The 19,233-nt window shown below is 37.5% G+C and overlaps 1 protein-coding gene across 4 annotated transcripts; it reads right to left on the reverse strand.

The window, feature by feature from the left end:
- Positions 1,026–19,204, reverse strand: TROVE2 (TROVE domain family member 2). Of its 4 annotated transcripts, none has more exons than XM_021405240.1 (9): positions 18,965–19,203; positions 12,993–13,595; positions 11,885–12,105; positions 11,489–11,635; positions 10,412–10,549; positions 9,990–10,106; positions 9,171–9,284; positions 8,551–8,697; positions 7,116–7,268 (listed from the first exon to the last, which is right to left on the reverse strand). In XM_021405240.1, the coding sequence occupies exons 2-9, from the start codon at positions 13,570–13,572 to the stop codon at positions 7,116–7,118; spliced, it is 1,617 nt and encodes a 538-aa protein (XP_021260915.1). In that variant the 5' UTR covers positions 13,573–13,595; positions 18,965–19,203. The 4 variants fall into 4 exon arrangements, 3 of the variants coding, with proteins under 3 accessions (XP_021260916.1, XP_021260915.1, XP_021260914.1); XM_021405239.1 differs by having other exon boundaries at positions 12,993–13,592; positions 18,965–19,202; XR_002441308.1 differs by having other exon boundaries at positions 7,132–7,268; positions 9,178–9,284; positions 12,993–13,592; positions 18,965–19,204.

Consider the following 19,233-nt stretch of genomic DNA (forward strand, 5'->3'; position numbering starts at 1 on the left):
TGAAGATCTGCTGAAGAGGTTTGAGCTACAGAAGTCTTCCAAATACAGCCTTTGATTAAGCTCTTTTGTCATAGATGTCTGTGGAAGATTGAGGTAGTAGGCAGTTCCCTCCTGCCAGGCCTGAAGATGAGTGGTGCAGGCTGTCTGACTTTGTTTGCTTCCCTCTAATTTCAACATCAGATCACCTAGCCACTAAAGTGTTGATCCAGTTGGTACAGTAAAAAGAGAAAAGATGCGTGCCATTTTAGATCACCAGGTAACCACTTTCCTCTTTACTCAGCAGTATGAAATATCAGTCTAGATACCGTCATTTAGGAATATCCTCTAGGTGTAGCCGGACCACCCACTGCCTACACTGCAGCTACAAACTATGCTATGAACCAGTCAATACTATTTTGACACTTAAGGCCACAAAAAACAGGTCTGATATGCATAGAGTTTATTTAGTACTTATATTCTACAGTCAAAATGCAATTTACTAGCAATATTAACTTGCAGTTAAATGTCTAAAAAACCTAAGTTCAATAGTTTCAGTAAAATGTACATCCAAAGCCAGACCAACCAACGCCAAGACTTGGTTATTTCAAGAAAGTTCGTATGTCAGTAGAAAATACCTCTTTCTTCAGTAAGAGAGACCATTACACTATTAAAGATGCACAGTTTGAATAAAAATCCTTGACTAGCATTTTTAGTTTAATCTCTCCTCAAGGAAACAAAGTTCTACATTGATCTTCAGCTAACTAGGATTGCAAGACTGTCATTTGAAATTGACAGCTTCCCTTTTGGGATGCAGGTTTGAAATAAATTTAGGTAATATTATTTATAGAAGATATTCAGAATACAGTTGGTCTGCACTGTACATCTTTAATTTGTGTAATTAGAGAACTAAACAAGTTGACCTTGTTTTGTTTTCATTGTTGCAATTTACTACTTAATTTTTCTAGTTTCATCATCATCTTATTAAGTCTTTGCTTACAAAGACACACTCGTTAAGTTAAACAAACAAATGTGCATCTCTCCCTAGATTTATATTTAATAAAGGAATTTATTTTGCACATATGCTGGTATCAAAGTATTCTTTGTGTATAATTCTTAGCCCAGTTACGTTTTCTGACAAGGTTAATAATAATTGTGCAGCTGGAAAGCTTGCGAATACATAATGTAAGTAATAACGGTATGCAAAGGAATCTTTCATTTTGTTCCCCATTAGAAAAAGTCCCCAAACAATAGTTTAAAATAACCCTTTGAGTTCTAAATTTCAGAATTCTCAGGGCATTGTCACTTAAGGCAATATTCCACTCCAGCAGTTGAGAAAGCATGCTGTTTGCCTGCAGAGCCTAACGAGTGCCAATTTGTTACAGAAAATTATGTCTTAAGGCACTCCGAGGGTTAATTATGCTTCTTTTCAACTGTATTAAGGCTCCTCATCCAAATATTTTCTCATCAGTTTTGTGTAATCCCATAGAAAGTAGCAGCAAGACAGTGCCTTCATTATTGGATGGCACAAAGCCATGTTACATTTAAGTTGTTTAAACATGATATGGCAGCTAAAGTGTGGTTCTACTCTGGGGGGGGGGGGGAGAAAGGGGGGAATCAAAAACAAATTTTTTTTTTTTTTTTTAAAACATAGCATTGTCTCTAGAACAAAAGCTGTTTATCTTACAATAATGGTTTCCTTAGGATCTGAATGTTAAAAATTACCCACTAAAATATTCTGTAACAGGAACTGTACTTAAGTGCTCGTCCAGCTCAAATGTCTGCTTTGTGAAATAACTTTGTTTCCTAAGAAGCTGGAAACAAACAAAGTTATTTCACAAAGCAGACACAACTGTGAATGCACTTATCTGCTCGTTCCTTCCACAGGATTATTTTGCCAGAGTAGAACTACACATTTACTTGAGAAAGTAATGGAATAGACATTTTAATTGTAACTAGTTGTGCTTCATGAAAAAGCTGGTATCATCAGGAAAACAGCTATCTCCATTCATTATTTGTTAACGAAGCATTTGTAAAAGTTCACAACATCCCACATACAGTTATGCAAATATATAAATTTAGAACGCAGAAATACCCAGAGAAACCACACTTTACAGTATCAAAATCATAAATCCAAATGTAAGCACACAACTTTAAAGACGCCATACTTCGCTAATTTTAAGTCTTAGCTTTCAGAGCAGCATACAGTCTTGTTTTACCTTTTCCCCGTAAGTCTTACTTGGCAGTGTTGTACACTGTACTGTGTTGTGGTACAATGAAATCTCTACCAATTCAGCAATCAAGCCATTAGAAAAAAAATACTGGCAACCTATTTGTACACTGTGAACCATTGCAAATAGCTAAGTAAACCTATAATCTGACCAAATGCTTAAAAAGCAAAATTATAAGTACAAGCAAGATGAGTGACTTTTGCTCAGGTTTATTTCTACATTCTATTCTTTTCATATTTTCAATATTGCAGTGAAGCTGCCCATTCATCTAGAATATTCATTTAAATGTTTTCCTAATTCTGCATATAACAGCAACTTGATAATATGTAAAAGAATGGAAAGCTCTCACCCACCAAACTAATTCTAGAAAGAAGATTTTGCATTTGAAAAGCCATTTTTAAATGGTTGTTTTGTGAAAACAGTGCCATTTAATTTCAAAGGCAGATGCTGGGTTTTTAAATGAATAAAGATACTCTTCTGTAATTTACGCAACTTTTTATTCAAAACCAACAATCTGATAGATAGCAAATTAAATACTCCGTTAGAGATTTATATAATGAAAGAAAGGGGAAAAAAATTGTCCAGCTTTTAGAATTAAGTACTATGACATCAGTTCTGGAATAAGTTGCTTAGCTAAGCTATCGTGCTCAATGATGGCAAAAACGCAGAACACAGGCAAAAAAAAGAAAGGATGAGAGCGTGGAGCGAAGATTCAAGTATAAGCTGAAGTCCACAAGCTGAACTTCGCACTGATGCGAAGAAGAAAAAAGCCAACGTGAACGGAGAAAAGCAGAGCACAGAAGAAAGCATAATACAAAAACCAGAATAAGCAGAACCAACACTAGTGCTTCTGGTATGGTGGCTACAAGTTAGGTACATGATTAAGCAGCACAGCATCTTCCAAAGGAGAAAAATATTTTCCCAGTGTTTTTACAGTTGGAGCCATTATTAAAATAAATTTCCAAAATGACTAGTGTACTTAAGCCAAGAACGTAGACTTTCAAAGCCATACCCATAAATAGGTATTTATGGGCCCCTATTAAAAACAATAACAGAAGAGAACAACATCCTGCTCCCACAATTATTTACGTTTAACTATGGTTTAAAGCAGCAAGTTACTTTATGGCCAGTTATTAGTGGCCATCGCATACTAGGCAGTTAGACAAGCCTCACTAACTTCAGATCTAGACCGACCTTTAGACTTATTTTTTTAAGCACAGAGAATTGTAGATTAAGCCCCCATGTAATTAAGTTCTACAAGCATCCCAAACCCTACTCTCCCTCGCTATAAAATTCCCAGCACAATATGCCAATTCTTGGCAAAATTACCACTGTCTTTATTCATTATACAGTGGTGACGCATTATATAATTTCAAAGAAATCTTCCACATTCTCGAGGGTGTCACTGCAATGAAGAAACCTGCCCTCTGATGTCCACTGGTTACAGCTCTTCATTACACATAAACATTTTACTTCTGTGCTTCCAACCATAGATCCTTTTCTTAATGGTAAAGTGCCTGAACATTACGAGTATTACATTATTACGTTTAAGACTAAGAATAATTAGGGTGTCACAGTGAAATGACAGTCAAACCGTAAGCCTATTAATGGTAACAAATATCAGGAAACCTGCATTCACCCAGATTACAGCTGTATGTTTAGACTTATTTCTTTCTTTAAAATGTTTATTCAAAAATTCACTATTTTTAAATTCTTTCCTGTTTTATTTTACAGATAAACTGTAGTGCACAGTTATAGCCCCATTTTTCTGTTTTGTTAGTCGAAGTGTTCCTCCAATGCAAAAGACACTATTAACTTGAAAGAGTCACGTCTCCTCTTTAGTGAAAGCATAGCTTATTTATTGTATATTGAATTATCATCTAAATTTAGCAATTTTGTATTAGCTCTTGTTTAAAAAAAAAAATTAGAGCCCACTACAGTAACTGCTGCCCCTTCACATGTTCAGGTACCATTTTGGAAATTATGAGTTTATAGGAGAAATTTATATCACGGCACATAAGTCATACTGTCCTCCTAAAATCCAGCATGCAGGCAGATAAAGAACATCAGCTTTTTCCTATGGAAAAGGAAAATGCAGCATCACTCTTATGCCACTTAAGACAGTAACAACCCCAGAAAGACAACAGTAGGAACAAGGGTCAGCACACCACCAAGTTTCAGCTGTCAGCGTTTACTTCGGTTTTCCCACTCTGTGCAAACTTTAAAGGAGGAGCAGATGACAACACAATCTCAACAGTGCTAGCTTTACATTGGACAACCACCATATACAATATTCTAACAAGATTTTTTGGCAGAGTTATGGAAAATGTTTAGGGGCACATCATGTACTCCAGCTACTGCACTCGATAACTACATCTAGTGTCAACAGATTCAGAGAGCTACATTTTCTATAAGCTCTACTGAAAAACTCACCTTCCCTGTGCTTCAAAGAATTGTATTTTAAACCGGACCGCTTTCAAAGTTGCAACACTACTGTAATGTCAGTCAATCTGTTAATAACTAATCTTTTATCAGCAGTAAATGTCTACAATTAACTGCCAGAAGTTACTTGAAATACCAGTTTAAGTTTCTCATTCCATATTTAGTCCAACACATTTCCTATTACTTCACAAATACTACTTCAAATAAGAAAAAGTACTTGCAACACATACTTATCCATCAGTTATTTTCAACATCTCTAGCTCAGTAGGAAATATCTATCAGTTGCTTGACTATTGTCGCATTTAAAACACATTACTACCAAAATAATTCCAAAACATCAGTGCATTTACTTGAAATAATTAACATGTATAGAGTAAGTACTTTCCCCATATTTATTACGCTTATTCAGCAAGGAGACTACACTTGGTAGGAAGTTTTCCACAGGAAATGGCTAATTTTCTTGTTCAAACTCGAAGTGCTATTTTGTTAGTTTTTTGCAGGAACGCTTGTTTGTTTCTGTATGTTACCCAGCCTGCTGGTGGCAGCCCTGTGTTCTTCAAGATTCCAATAGAGCTGTATCGTAATAGCAGTGATAATTCAGAAGTAGCTAGATTCATGTTCCCTGAAAATTAACACACCTACTATCTGCTCTTTAAGCCATGGATTTAGAACAATTCTGTTGTTTCTTCATGTCAGAAAAGGATTCCCTCACCATTTTGGATTTGTTAAGGTAGAGTGTAAGTCTGTAGCATAATACCTTCAGTAACACGTAATCTCATATTTTAGATAGCACCAAATAGATATCCATCCTACAGAACACAATCTTTGAATTTACAGTCAATATGTAGGAGGCATAATTAGAGGTATCAAAAGTATAATACGAACTTGAATTTTACATTTAAAAGCTTGCTTTTTTAGGCAAAAAAATATGGTCTTCCATGTCATTTACCACAGTTAGGTTATTTTTATAAACCATAATTATTTTCAAATCAACATCAAATTCACTGTTTAAAATAGTCAGAATTGTCATAAAAGAGGCTGACAAACGTCTAAGGAGAAGTGGTAAAATCATCACCGAAAACAACTCTCATCTTCTAAAACTGTGATCTCCTAAAGAAATCTTTTAACTTCCCCCCCTACACACACATCTATAAACACACACACACACACACACACACAGACACACTTTAAATACATATACACATGAATTGCTATCAGTTCCTGTTCCGAAGTGGTAAGATATTTAAGATATTTACTAGCTTTCTCCTTCTTTCCTCACACTTACTATCAGAATTAAAAAAAAAAGAAAAGAAAAATCTAGTTTCAATCACTTCCTAAACAAGATTTTGAGAACATGAGGCAACTGTACATTTCACAAAAGCTTTTAAGAATTGGTCACTATAAACTGGAGGTAGTTTTGAAAAGCATTAGATTGAATTAATTTAAGAAATCAGAAGTAGTGTTAATCTACAAAAAGACTGTAAAAATGGAGTATTCTCATTAAGAAGATTATTTATGTATCATCTAATACATTCTTTTGAAGAAAATGTAGTTATGTTTCTGGTTGTTACCAGTCAGCTTTCGAGAGTAAGCAAAGATACATGCACTTGCTGATCTTTCTCACTGAAAAGCATGCTGCTGCTGTCTGAAGTTATAGCAAGTTCTGAATGTGGTTTCCTAGCCATTTCCAGGACCCTTCACTACTAGCACATTTGTAAAACTTTCTCCAAAGCACACAAATTCTAAAACAGTGCTTCTGAAACCGCATTGTACAGAAACTACCCCTCTCTCTAAGAACAATTATTTTATTCTTGAAAATTCAGATATTCCAGCTAGAAGATTAGCATGAGCTCTGCCACTTTCAGGTTCATCGCTGTGAAATTCCACTGGGTAACTTTTATACTGCATCACAGTTACACGGTCTCACGTGTGCCAGAAAATGCTTTTTTTTGTAGACCCAAAGTATGATAATGGAAACTGCTGAACCTTAGTAATTTGCTGAAAATATGAAGATTAAGAAAGGCCCAAAGAAAAATCACTCTCAACTAAGCTGCTGTTAAGCTGATGCTATTGAAAAGCTAAAACCACTTTTCTTTCCTGCCCCATCCTAGGAGTAATTCATCAATTTATTCTTGTAAACAGCCATTACACAGCAATGGGGGGGGGGAGGAGGGAAATCTCAGTATTTAAAATCTATTATAAATGAAATTAAATTATATATTGTCTAACCCTGTAACTTTTAGCAAACTTCCCACCGTTATTTTAATCTGTGTGCAACAGGAAAAAGGAGAAAAGTGATTTCTCATCTGCTTTTCTTGTTTTCCCTTCACAAAAAGGTAACGTTTTGATATGCATATTCTAATAATTGATATGCCATATTCTAATAAAGTACATTTGGCTAGGAGTTCCCAGGGTGAAGTCTGTTGCCAGCAATGGACCCACTGGGAAGAGCAGATGCCTACGAAATTAAATCAAATCCAAAATGAAGTTTCGAATAACATCCAAGGCTCCAGCATCAAAACCACATATATCCAACATGCCTCTGTCATCTGGATCGGCGATCGTAAAACCATTTGACGTCATTCCACATACAATCAATTTAGCAGGAATACCCATTTTCTAGAGGAAAAACAAGAAGATATTTTCAGAGCACACATATACAGTAACTGAAACATGCCAGAGCCCAAATCTTGCAATCTTGCATAGATAAACCACTGTCTGAAAAGGCATAGAAACTGATAGAAATCAGATGTGTCATAACAAGAATTGCAGACTATCTGTTAACACTAAGTTGCAATAGAAACATCAGTTACATTTAAATAAAATGAAATAATTACAATGAAGGATATTAGCAAAACTTTCCTGCAATATTAAGATTCACAGACCATAGATCATTTCAAATGTCAATGTTGTGTTTGCTATTCTGAAGATCATTCTGAGATCTGGTGATAATAATTATCATCTAATATAAGTCAAAGAGTGTATTTTTGCTTAAGGCAAGGATTTCCAAACGTTGGTTAAACAACTACAACAGCTATGGCTGGACAATTCAACTACATGAGCTGAATGTGCAGGTTAGCATTGTGTAATGTAAAGCAAAACAAATGTTATGAAGCTCAGAGTACAGAAACTCCCTGTCAAAAGCACAAACGTAGGCATAGGAGCTAATCTCAACAATTAACTGGGAGAGTTTCACTGGGCAAGTTAAAGATTTCGGTATTAATTTCAAATGAGTGAATATGATATGAAGGTCAATGTTCATACACAGCTGTATTTGTAATTTAAAATATATTAATGTAGAAACAGTTCAGTTCCCTTAAAGCATGAAAGACTGTTTGCTGTTCAAGTCACAGTTTTAATTGCAATGTGCTGGTAAGAAGGTATTTTTTTTAGTTTCATTTCCAAACCTTGAAGGGCCTTACACAGCCCCTTTAAAATATACAGGGCTTTCTTCACAGGATGCTATCACCTCATTCTCTTGAGTTTCCCTACAGGCTTATTTTCATTACTTCATTTATAGTTTGGAGGATCTAATGCAGAGATCAAAGTTAAACAATAACACTAAGCTCACAGAAATAACTTTAAGAACTTCCTATAATTAACTTATTTGTATAATGGACTTATTTGATCAATTATATATAGAATGCAGAAATTCATATATTCACTGAATGGCAAAGCAAAGTAGGTTAATTATAAATACTTTCAGTAATTCAATGCTGTTAAATATGTGCAATTAGTTCTAGTAATTCAATTTAAGTGGAAAACATATCATTTTTAAACACTGTATAGATTATTATTTACTGCAAATAGCCACAGCTTGTTAAGTATCTAAAACATGGATAGCAGCAGCATTTATTTTGTACTGCACTGATCAATTGCAAGCACTCAGAAGTATATTTACCTCCCTGTACTCTCTAAGAGCTGTTGCAGGACGAGTGTTTCCAGCAAAGGTCTCGTTATCAGTAAATACAATGAAGACGTCAGCAGCTGTCTGTGTTTTCTGAGCCCACATCATCGGAAGGGAACAATCAGTGGTACCCATTGGAATCTTAAAAGGAAAAAAAGTGTATACACGGAACACATTACTACAGAAATTAGTATGCCATGGAAAAATTGCTTTTCAGGTAAGCTTCATGGTCTGTTATATTCGGAGGCTTCTTTGTTAAACAGCAGTTCATTCATTCATTTCACTTCTGTTCTGTCCATTTTTTATTTATTTATTCTTTTCAAACTAAGCATTGTGATCTAGTAATGCCATTGTAAATGTCGTTATTTAATATTCAGGAAGTTGAAATAATCACACTCATTGTACTTCCCCTAAATAAAAGGGAGGGAAAAATTCCAGTGTTTTACTATGTAGACATGGACTAAACACAGCACTAAAAAATGGCTGCAAGCAAAACGAAATGCAGTGTAATTATTTAATTGCTGAGACCTCTAAACTCCGATGTTAGCAAGGGCAATTTCCTAATTGCAATTTTATTTTGTTTTAGGTTTTTTTGTTTGTCTGTTTTTACATACTTCATACATTTTCACTAATATTTGAGGTAATGTCATATCAGCCGTCACAGGACAAGGGACCATTTCATGCGAGAAGGCAACAATATGGGAATCCTTTTCAATCCGTGCTACAACCTGAGAAAGAGGAAGACAAAAGAAAAGTTAATTATTTAGAATTTTTAATGCCTGAATCAAGACGTTCCCTGATGAACACACATCATAAAGAAGGATAAATTTAAGTCCTTATTTAAGTCAGTGTGACTCCTCATATATGCTAAAGCTTCATCCTATGCTTTAAATATTCTGTAATGTTTTTGTAAATAAATAATGCAAAAATCAGACCTACAGAGAGAGTTCCAATTACTGCAACTAAATATATTTCCTTATTTCTTCTCTCCCCTCTCTGACATAAAACTCTACATATTTCTAAAAACAAGCAAGTTCCTCTCTAAGATAAATACACAAGAAACTTAACAGTATCAGAGGCGAAAGCGATTGTGATACAAAGGCAGTGTTGATCATTCAAATGCAAATACGAATTACCCCAACTTTTCTTAATCCAATCTGTATTAAATTATCAATGCTTCCGATTTTTTTCTATTTATTTTCAGTTAAGCTGAGTGAAAAAGCAGCCTTAACCACTTTGATTAGAACTGGAAATTGGTTGCTGGTAGCTTTAAGCATACGATCTACCAGTACAGCACAGGGCCATCTCTTCTGTACCCAAAAGAATATTATGTAGCAAGCTTCCTCTGATTTCTAACCAGCTTTAGAGTACCTTTATATCAGAAGCTAGCTCAAGCTGCATATAGTTACAAATAGAGAAGGTTAATAACTCACCATACACATTGTTGCTGCAACTGTGTTAGCGTTCAGCACACTGCCCAAAACTTTTTGGGTCATTGATGCACTGACATCAACTGCAACTAAGAAACGTTTTCCTGTTGGTTCCACCGTCTAAAAGGAAAAAAGAAAAATGAAAATGCATACAAATTATTTATTAATTTGTTCTTCCTTCTTCTGCTTTTCACCTAGATTCTTTTTTTTTTTTCTATTCATTTCTTTTCAGGACAACATTATAGGACAGTAGCACTGCCAAAAACTAACTATTCTTTTTCCGTCCATTTAATAAAATCACCAAGATTGAACACTGTTATCCATCCAGTAAACATGCACGTACGCTGTTATAAACTTTCAGAAAAAAAAAGAAAAAAAGAAAAAAGGCTTCTTCATAAGCCGAGTAAATTGAAGAATTACATTACCTTGAAAGTTTTGTAGAATGAAGCATCTAAAGCTTCTAAAATGTCTTCATCAGGACGCCACCAAAGCTTCCCTCTGCTTCCATGTCCAGATTTATAGGTTTCTAATGCAGCCAATACATGCAATGGATGTATTCTACCCTACAGGCAAAGTGAGTAAGTAAGTTTTCAGAAGCCTGAACTTGTTAAAAATATATTAAAAAACAACACGAACTAAAAATAAGATCGTAATGCAAAATCTGCTTGCTTCAATTGTTTTTGAAGAGTTCATGTAGTGGCTGCTGCATAGTAAGCATTTTAAATCACATCTTTGCTTTAATGATTTATCAACATTTTCTTATCTTTTTCCTCATGGAGACATTCAAGTCATTAATCATCAGCAGAAAATCTCAGGAAATCTGAATGCCCGTCTCTTGTCTTTCTCCTATCAAGATATTATGCTACCACCTTCGCATTCCTTTCTCCAGCGCATCAGTAATTACACAAAATTAAAGAAGAAACAAGAGAAGGGAAAGAGCAGTGAGACAGGAAAAGAAATGGAATTGTTGTTCTCAATTCCACTACTCTCCCTAGCTCAAACAAAACATCAGAAGAAGTCACTCATCTTCTCTACCTCTCAATAAATTCCTAAGGAATTTTTTTTTTTCCCCTTTAGAGAATCCTACTGTCCCTTTTACTGTATTACCTATGATGGACAGTAAAGCAATCTAAAAGGAGAAAGTCTCCTTGTTCTCACTTTCCTCTCAGAGGCTAAGCTGATTACTTCATTCAACTCCTGGGATCCTATAAAAGTAGCTTCCATTCACTTTTTAGAATCGTGTTGCTGACTCTAAGTTACAAGACTCAGAAACAATGGATGAACCCACCAGGCAAAGCTTGCCATGGCCTTAATTTAAGATACTAGCTGTCAATACGCTTCATCTGTAAAAAAAAAGTTCTGCAGTTTTTTTTAAAAGAATAAGCTACAAAATTCTTTAAAAGACTCTCTCTTTTATTTTATAAAGAGGTTGCCTAAAGAAATAGTTTAGGAAGAGATTAAAAGTCAAAGGTTGGTAACAATTATGAATTTATTCATTTTACCTTTTTTAGCAGTTTCTCATTTTGCAGTCTTTCACACACTATTGCCACCTCCGAACCTCGAGGTTCAAGGACTGAATTTGCAGTCATCTTTCCTAAATTTCTCAACAAAACAGAAATGGGCATATCCTTCAGCAACGCCTTCCAAACCTACGATCAAAGAATAAGGAAAACAAGATGAGATTTCTCAAGAACAAGAACTGACACCTGCACGTTGAATAAGTGTATTTTAAAATAAATGTGCAAGTTATATGAAGATTTGTATTATTTTAAAATTAGCTACTAGTGTAAATAACTTGGAGAAAAATAGCATAAAGGCTTTTTTGTTTTGTACAGAAATCTCAACATTCTAAGAAGTGTTACTCTAAAGAGAATACAAAGGCCCTAGAGTTTACCTACCTCTTTAGATTTCAGATGGTTCGTCAATAAATGTTCCCTGACTAGACCATATTCCTCTATTAAATGAATGACCTCCAATTCATCTTTTGTGTGTTTCACTCTGTCCACAGCCTCCAGGTACTTTAAAAGTTTTTCAGTCTCAGCAGAAACTGCTTTGTCTTTGTAAGCTTCTTGGACATCTTTCCACCCTTTGGTGATGTATTTAGTGACGATAGCTACTCCTATAGAAAAGAAAAATATTTTCCAAGCAAGATTACAATCTTTATACCGACACTGATCACTCTAGCAAACAAACAAGGTAGCAGTTTTTATTTGTTAAAAAACAAATGAAGAAACGATGAGAGCAATGTAACTGGAACTTCCCAGATCTGATGATCAGTTCTAAAAAGGGTAATCTCCATACAACTTAAAACAGCTTCTTTTTACCTTGAAGACAAACAGCTACATTTCTGACACAATCCCTCACACTTCTACAGTGTAATTTACACGATACAATCACTAAGAAATCATCATTCCACGTTGGTGTAGACAACCAAGGTCAAGAAAGTGTAAACATTTGACCATAAGTATGTGAAAAACAGGTGAAGTTATAAACAACCTGACTACAAGTAAGTATACGATAATAAGCTAACATCAACAAAAAAGGAAGGGAAAATGCCCAGTGAGGGACCTTTAGGCTCATTAGAGTTATTAACACATTAAAAAACATACACCCCTGCACGTAAATGAGATGGAAATATGACAGCAGCTATTCCCTCCCAGATGTACTATCTTCTAGCCCTATCATACGCACATTTTAAAGATGAAACAGAATAACCAATTAGAAACTGTAAAGAGAAAGAATTCTGTAAACAGCTATCTATGACCAACCACACTTCTAGTCAGGGGTGCGCTTGTTCTGCAAAGGATAGTCAAGTACCTGATTCTGTGCAGAACTGAAATAGAGACCTTTATGTGGATTTCGACTGCGTGCTTATTGGCTACACACACCAGGCATGAACTTGGTCCCTAAAAGGGATAACAACTGTATTCGTGTTTCCAAAATAGTTCCATTATTAATATAACAGGCTTAAAATACAGTATTTTCAGGTGGATGAAAACGTATTACCTTCGCTGGCAGGTTTCAGGTGGGACAATCTCAGAAGATCTTTATGAGACCAACCACTTCTTTGCTTATATTTTGTAACTGCTAAAGCAACAGCCATGCCATTCTTTCCATTGTACCAATCTGCCACAGCTTTTCTCAGCGCACGGCCCCACATGCCACACTTCATGCCTTCCTTCAAATCTTTTTTAAATTGGATGAAAGTAAAGAGATGAGTTGGAATGCAACACACCTCAGGAACAGCTTTAAATGCTGCTTGTTTTGTTTTTGCATCAGAACACTGTGAACAGATGGCAAGCGCAAAAAGCAGGGGCTCCTGTCTTGCTGCTCTGCCTTCTTGACTGAATGTCTTTATTTCCTGAACAACTTCACAACCTCTACCTTCTTCAATCAGTCTCATTAAAGCCGCTGCATTTTCAAAGCCCAGCCTCTGCTCCTTGATGCAGTAAGTACCACCTTCCGAACCAAAACACAGGAAGCGGTGCAGTCGATTCATGTCAGTGACGTGCCACACATAATCGCTGTCAGAGTTGGGCACCTGCGTTTCATTCGGGGCTTGCACTTGGTTTGCCTCGTCCTCCATTGTTTGCACCTCCAAGAAACCTGCTGAAAGAGCAGTAATGTTTATAAGAACTACTACGAAAACTTTATGACTATACCCTTTTATCAGTTCTAACCTAAGTACATATATCTACACATCTGTGCTTTTTCCTTCCTAAACTTAGTACAAGTCTACTCTAAGTGTGCAATAACAAATACCAATGAGAGATTTTTTTGCGTTTTTTTTTTTCCCTACATCTCCAAGTTACGATGGTGATGAGTTAATTTCCCTAAAACCAAACTAGAAGCTACTTTAACCCAATCAGTGGCACACAGAAAACATGGCCTGCACCACTTTTCTTTGCCACAAATATATTACACTACTTTCCAATCTAGGGTTTTGGTTTGCATGTCAAATTTGGTCAAAATTCAGATCTTGTCCCACTCCATTTTGTAGAAAGATGATAGAACTGACCAAATGAAGAAACACAATGCTAAAACAAAGAAGTAAAATACTGAAAAAATACTTAGTCAGAAGACTGTGAGAGTTTAAATACAGTGGGTTTCAGTGAGGCTTTTTACACAACAGCCTCTTACCAACTGACAGTAGCTCAACAAAAGGAAAACAAAACTTTATTACAGGCTCAAATAGTCTGCTGTGCCAAGTGAGATCCAAGAAAAGACACAAATTCTGTACTGCTTTACATTTTAAGTTAAAAAAGCAAGGAAGCACCGTGAGAATTCAGTCCTTCAGTTCTTTATATACTTCTGAGTTTCAAGAATTCCACAGAAATATCTGTAGGCAACAACACTGTTCTTACTTGAAGAATGTTAGGATGACAATATTCAGCCCATAATATGGAAGCTGAAATAAATGTAAGTAGAACGAAATCAGCAGGGTAATGAGAAGAAAACAACTTCACAACCTCCGTCTTCTTCAATCAGTCTTATTAAAGCAGCTGCATTTCCAAAGCCCAGCCTCTGCTCCTTGACGCAGTACGTACCTCCACAGTCCACTGTCATAAAATCAGAGGTCTTAAAGATCATCCAGTTCCAATCCTCACTGTCACCACTGTTCCCAAAACTTCAATGTGACAACCATAAATACAGTTTTCTCGGTTCTCACTTAACAATAAAAAGCTCAGAGGTACTATTCTACACACACATGGAGTACCAATAACCCAACCCATCAAACTCTACATAGAGTACGCACACACAAATGACACCTCCATGAAATCCACTTATACACCTCTTAGGTATCTTGCAGATACCTGCCTTTGACATGCTTTTCTGGATAACGAAGATAAATGCCATTACTTCACCAAGCAGGGTAAGTTAGCACACAGAAATGTCCCTAACACAGAAAGATTCTCTCTCTATGTAGGTAAGCAACACACTGCATACTGATTTATGACTTCCCTACTTTGACAGAGTTATCCTTTCTCTGCAAGAGACTAGAGATACACCCTTCTTCCATTCTTGCCTATCTGCAGTGATGTGCTGCTTGCATCTAGAATGAAAAAAAAAAAATGAACATTTATCAGTGGCCCCGTTATATTCTACATGCTACTAAAATTATAAAAATAGAAGCCTAATGGCTTAAAAATTGAGCTCTTCGTTACAAATTGCATAATAATAGTAAATGTATTTCTCTTTATTATTCAGCCCAACAGAACTCAGCTGTTTTTCTTGTTACTTAAATATTCAATCCAGGATTCCTGCCAAACCAATTTAACTATACGTCATGGTTCATCCGACTTTTTCACTGACATCTAAGGCATGCAAATACACTAAGAATAACAAGGGTGGTATTTGCATTGCATGTAAACTACATACCCATTTGTTATAATGCCTTAACCACATTTTATTTCAACAAATTTCAATTAGTTGGTTTTATTAAGCAGTATATAATATTTCATGAATACCTGAACAAAAATCCAGAAATCACAGTCAGAATCCATTACTGCACTTTTCAGGGGAAAAATCAGACAAACAAACCAAACAAACAAAAAACCAAAAACAACTGCCAGCCATGTTAAAAGGTAATGGAAAAACACCATTGCCTTGAAGTATAAATAAGAACAGGATGCATAAAGGATTGTGCATGAATAACTTGATCTCCATATAGATGAAATCTACAAAATAATTTCTTGTTGCATCTTTCATATCTACACTATAATATACATTACTATATTTAAACGAGGCTAGCGAAAAAAATCTTCTCATCCACCGATGGATCATCAAGGCTTAAAATGAACTGGAAGGGCCATGCCTCCAGTTACACAAAGCACTTTTAATCTCACTGATTATTATACTTATACAAATTGATTATATTAAAAAATACAAGCACAACTTCTAATATTCTTGTATTTTTTCCTATATTTTCTATTTGCATGGGTGCCATTTAATATGCCCACTTCACTGTACTTCTCACTTGGACCAGACAAAATTACATTGTCCTCACATACATAGTTTTATAGTCATTATTGCAAATTAGCTACCATTATCATCCTCACCCGAGGACAGAAACGAAATCTAAATGAAATAATTCTCACATTTCTAAATTTACAGATAGAATCATAGAATATCTTCAGTTGGAAGGCACCCATGCGGATCACAGAACTGTTTGGCTTAGAAGGGACCTCACAATCATCTAGTTCCAACGCCCTGCCGCGGGCAGGATTGCTAACTACTAAATCAGGCACCAGATCAAGCTGCCCAGGATCCCATCCAGTCTGGCCTTGAACACCTTCAAAGATGGAGCATCCACGACTTCTCTAGGGAGCCTGTGCCAGGGCTTCATCGCTCTCAGTGAAAAAGTTACCCCTGACACCATCAGCATCAATCACTGGGACTCTGTCCTCTTGTGGTGTTTGGGATGCCTATGAAGGTTGCTAAACTTCCAGGCTAGGTCACCAAGAATAAAGGCTATATCGTTTCAAGCCTAATTCCTATAGACCATGTATAAATATCCAGAGATCCCTCAGACCCAAGCAATTGTCTTAAAAGAATCAGGTCTACCACTTATTTCAGACCACTCAAACTGAGCTTCTTTTGGTACTCTAATGACACTCATACCCTTTGGGCCATTCTTTGGCATGGGAGCCACAGCCCTAGTTTGTTGACAATTTTCTCAATAAAAGGGCATATTTGCAGTAAATCTTATTCCTACCATTCAAAATGCAGAGTCTGCGATTTCCCTCTATTACACTTATCACAGAATTGCAGGGATTGGAAAGGACTTCTGAAGATGATCTAGTCCAACCTCCTGCTACAGCAGGTCTCACATAATAGGTTGCACAGGAAAGCACGAGCAAACAACGTGCTGTGACATCAGCACTTGGTATAGGAGGCAAGTCTGACGCAGAGATTGCCACCGATTTCTATTGCATCCAAACCAGAACAGCAAAAAAAGAGTCCTTCTACTTTCAGAAAGAATAAACAGTTCATGGAAGATGAATGACTGTGGAGACAGTAAAGGTGCAAATTTTATTTTCCCAAATAAATCACCATTACAAAGGAAAACCACTGAACAATGGAGGCCCAGGCTGGTGCCCAAGTACATGGGGCAATGCACTGTGAGGTCACCAACCAAGGGGACCGAGCAGCAGAGGTGAGCGACGCAGGGACATGGTCCCAGGGCAGTGAGCGGGGAGTAGGGACCGAGAAGGTCTGTTGCCAGGGGGCTGGGGCAGCACTGTTGCCTGCCCCTCGGGCAGTGAGTGACCATGGCCTCTCTCTCTTTTACAGCCTGTGACACCTTCTACCCACTGCAGTGCCAGTGAGCACACTCAGGTTACGGCCTGCAGGATGTGCAAGGGGCTGAAGAGCCAGTGTGCCTGGCTCTGGAGCTGCCTTGGGGGACTTAAGAGTGGTTCAGATCAACAGAATGTCCTGGATTCTAATACAAATTGTAAATTTTTTAAAGCCCTTCCTTATTCCACATTGAACTATTTAAATCACGTTGGCCACTTCTTAGTCCTGTTTCATATTTCAGAGTAACAAGCTCATAAAGCCATTCCATCTCACTAACTAGTCCCGCTCCTCTGCCCAAACTTCAAGGTTATTTTCCTCCTTCCACAGCTCTATAACACAGACAACTTTCATCCTCACAGATGGACAAATGCAAATATGCATCAAATGGGTGCTTTAACAAAACCCTGCTTCCTCTTCTACTGAGCTGCAACAATGAATGTGAATTTCAACTACCCATAGAGAATTCAGCAGCAGTGTTCTGGCTCCAGAAAATTTCCAGCTTCTGAGTTACCTCAATGCAACTAGCAACATGAAAAACCTTAAGTCACAGACTAGATGCTTTATAACAAAAGAAATTACTGAATGAATATCGATATGAACCTGTCCAGCTTGATGACGTCCAGTTCCCACCAACGGGAGAAAGATCATCAGTGAATATCAATGATCCATATTGAAATGTTGAAATTAAGCTATTAATTTTTAGTAAAGCATTCCTCTCAATTCATTTTGCTTTTGTGTTTTTATACATTCATGAATGTAGCTTCTCTGTGGAAATTAACGCTATTAAATGTAAAATACAATCTACCATAGCGCCTTCCACAGAGGAAAGGAAAAAACAAAACTGAAGGAATTGTTTAATATATTTCGAACACAAAATAAATTCATCTATAAGTAAAATATGGTTTTGCCTGGCATGCAGCAGCCTATACAGCACTTAAGTCCTGGGTGGCACTTCAATACCCATACATTACCATTCCATAACACAGTTCAATTCACAAGCTGACCTCTACCACGTATTCTGTGACTACTACAAATCACTGTTGGTTTTCTTAAGAGATGCCCTACAGTGCAAGTTTCAGTTACATGTGAAAATAATACACCTCAAACACAAAGCTTTAACAGAACCCCAGGCTTTTAGGTTGATGATGATGAAGCAAACTTTGCAGTAAAAACCTGGAGTTTGACTAAGCTTGATGCTTTATTAGAAAAAAAAAAATGCCTGTAAAGTTTAAAGTCAACACTTCAAATTGCTCTCAGATACTTGAAATCTAAATACACTTTCTTCTGTGAGAAACCGCATTCACCCCCTCTGCTTCCAGTAATGTGAGGCTAGCTTAAGTACGCAGGGAAGGAATCCCGGTTTGCTGAACACAGCGGCTGCGGCACACTGAGCTGCGGAGCACAGCACTCCCGAAGCACAGCAGAGCTCTGACAGTAACGCAAGTGCTTTTGCTTCCAATCAAGCATCACTAACTAAAGAGGAACGTTAACGGCCCGCGTCCCAGATGACAAATGGGGAGCCCTGTAGCTGACATGAGACTACATGGGTTACGCGTTCGCTGCCCCGCAGAACTCGCCAGGTACCCCTAGCCCACCCTGGGTGCAAGTGCACTGCGCAGCAGCCCACAACCCCCCGCCCACCTCGCCCCCACCGCGCCGGGCCGGGCGCTGCCACTTGCCTTCGAGGCCGCGGGGCGGGGCCCGCCTGGGCCAGCGCGCCCTCCGACACTGAGTAGCGCCGCAGTCCCAGGGCGGATCCCGTCAGGCGAAGGAGCGCGAAGGGCCCGACAGAGCTGGAGGCGGCGGAGCCGGTTGCGGGCGCTGGGAACGGTTCCGGGCAGGTCTCGCAGCTCCCACACCCCCGCACGCAGCCCCGCCTGCCGGCGTCCTGACAGCATCCCCAGGACCCGGATGGAGCCGCTCCCACGACCCCCCACGGCCGCACCCA

This window comes from Numida meleagris, chromosome 7, assembly GCF_002078875.1.
Source record: "Numida meleagris isolate 19003 breed g44 Domestic line chromosome 7, NumMel1.0, whole genome shotgun sequence".
Lineage (NCBI taxonomy): Eukaryota > Metazoa > Chordata > Aves > Galliformes > Numididae > Numida > Numida meleagris.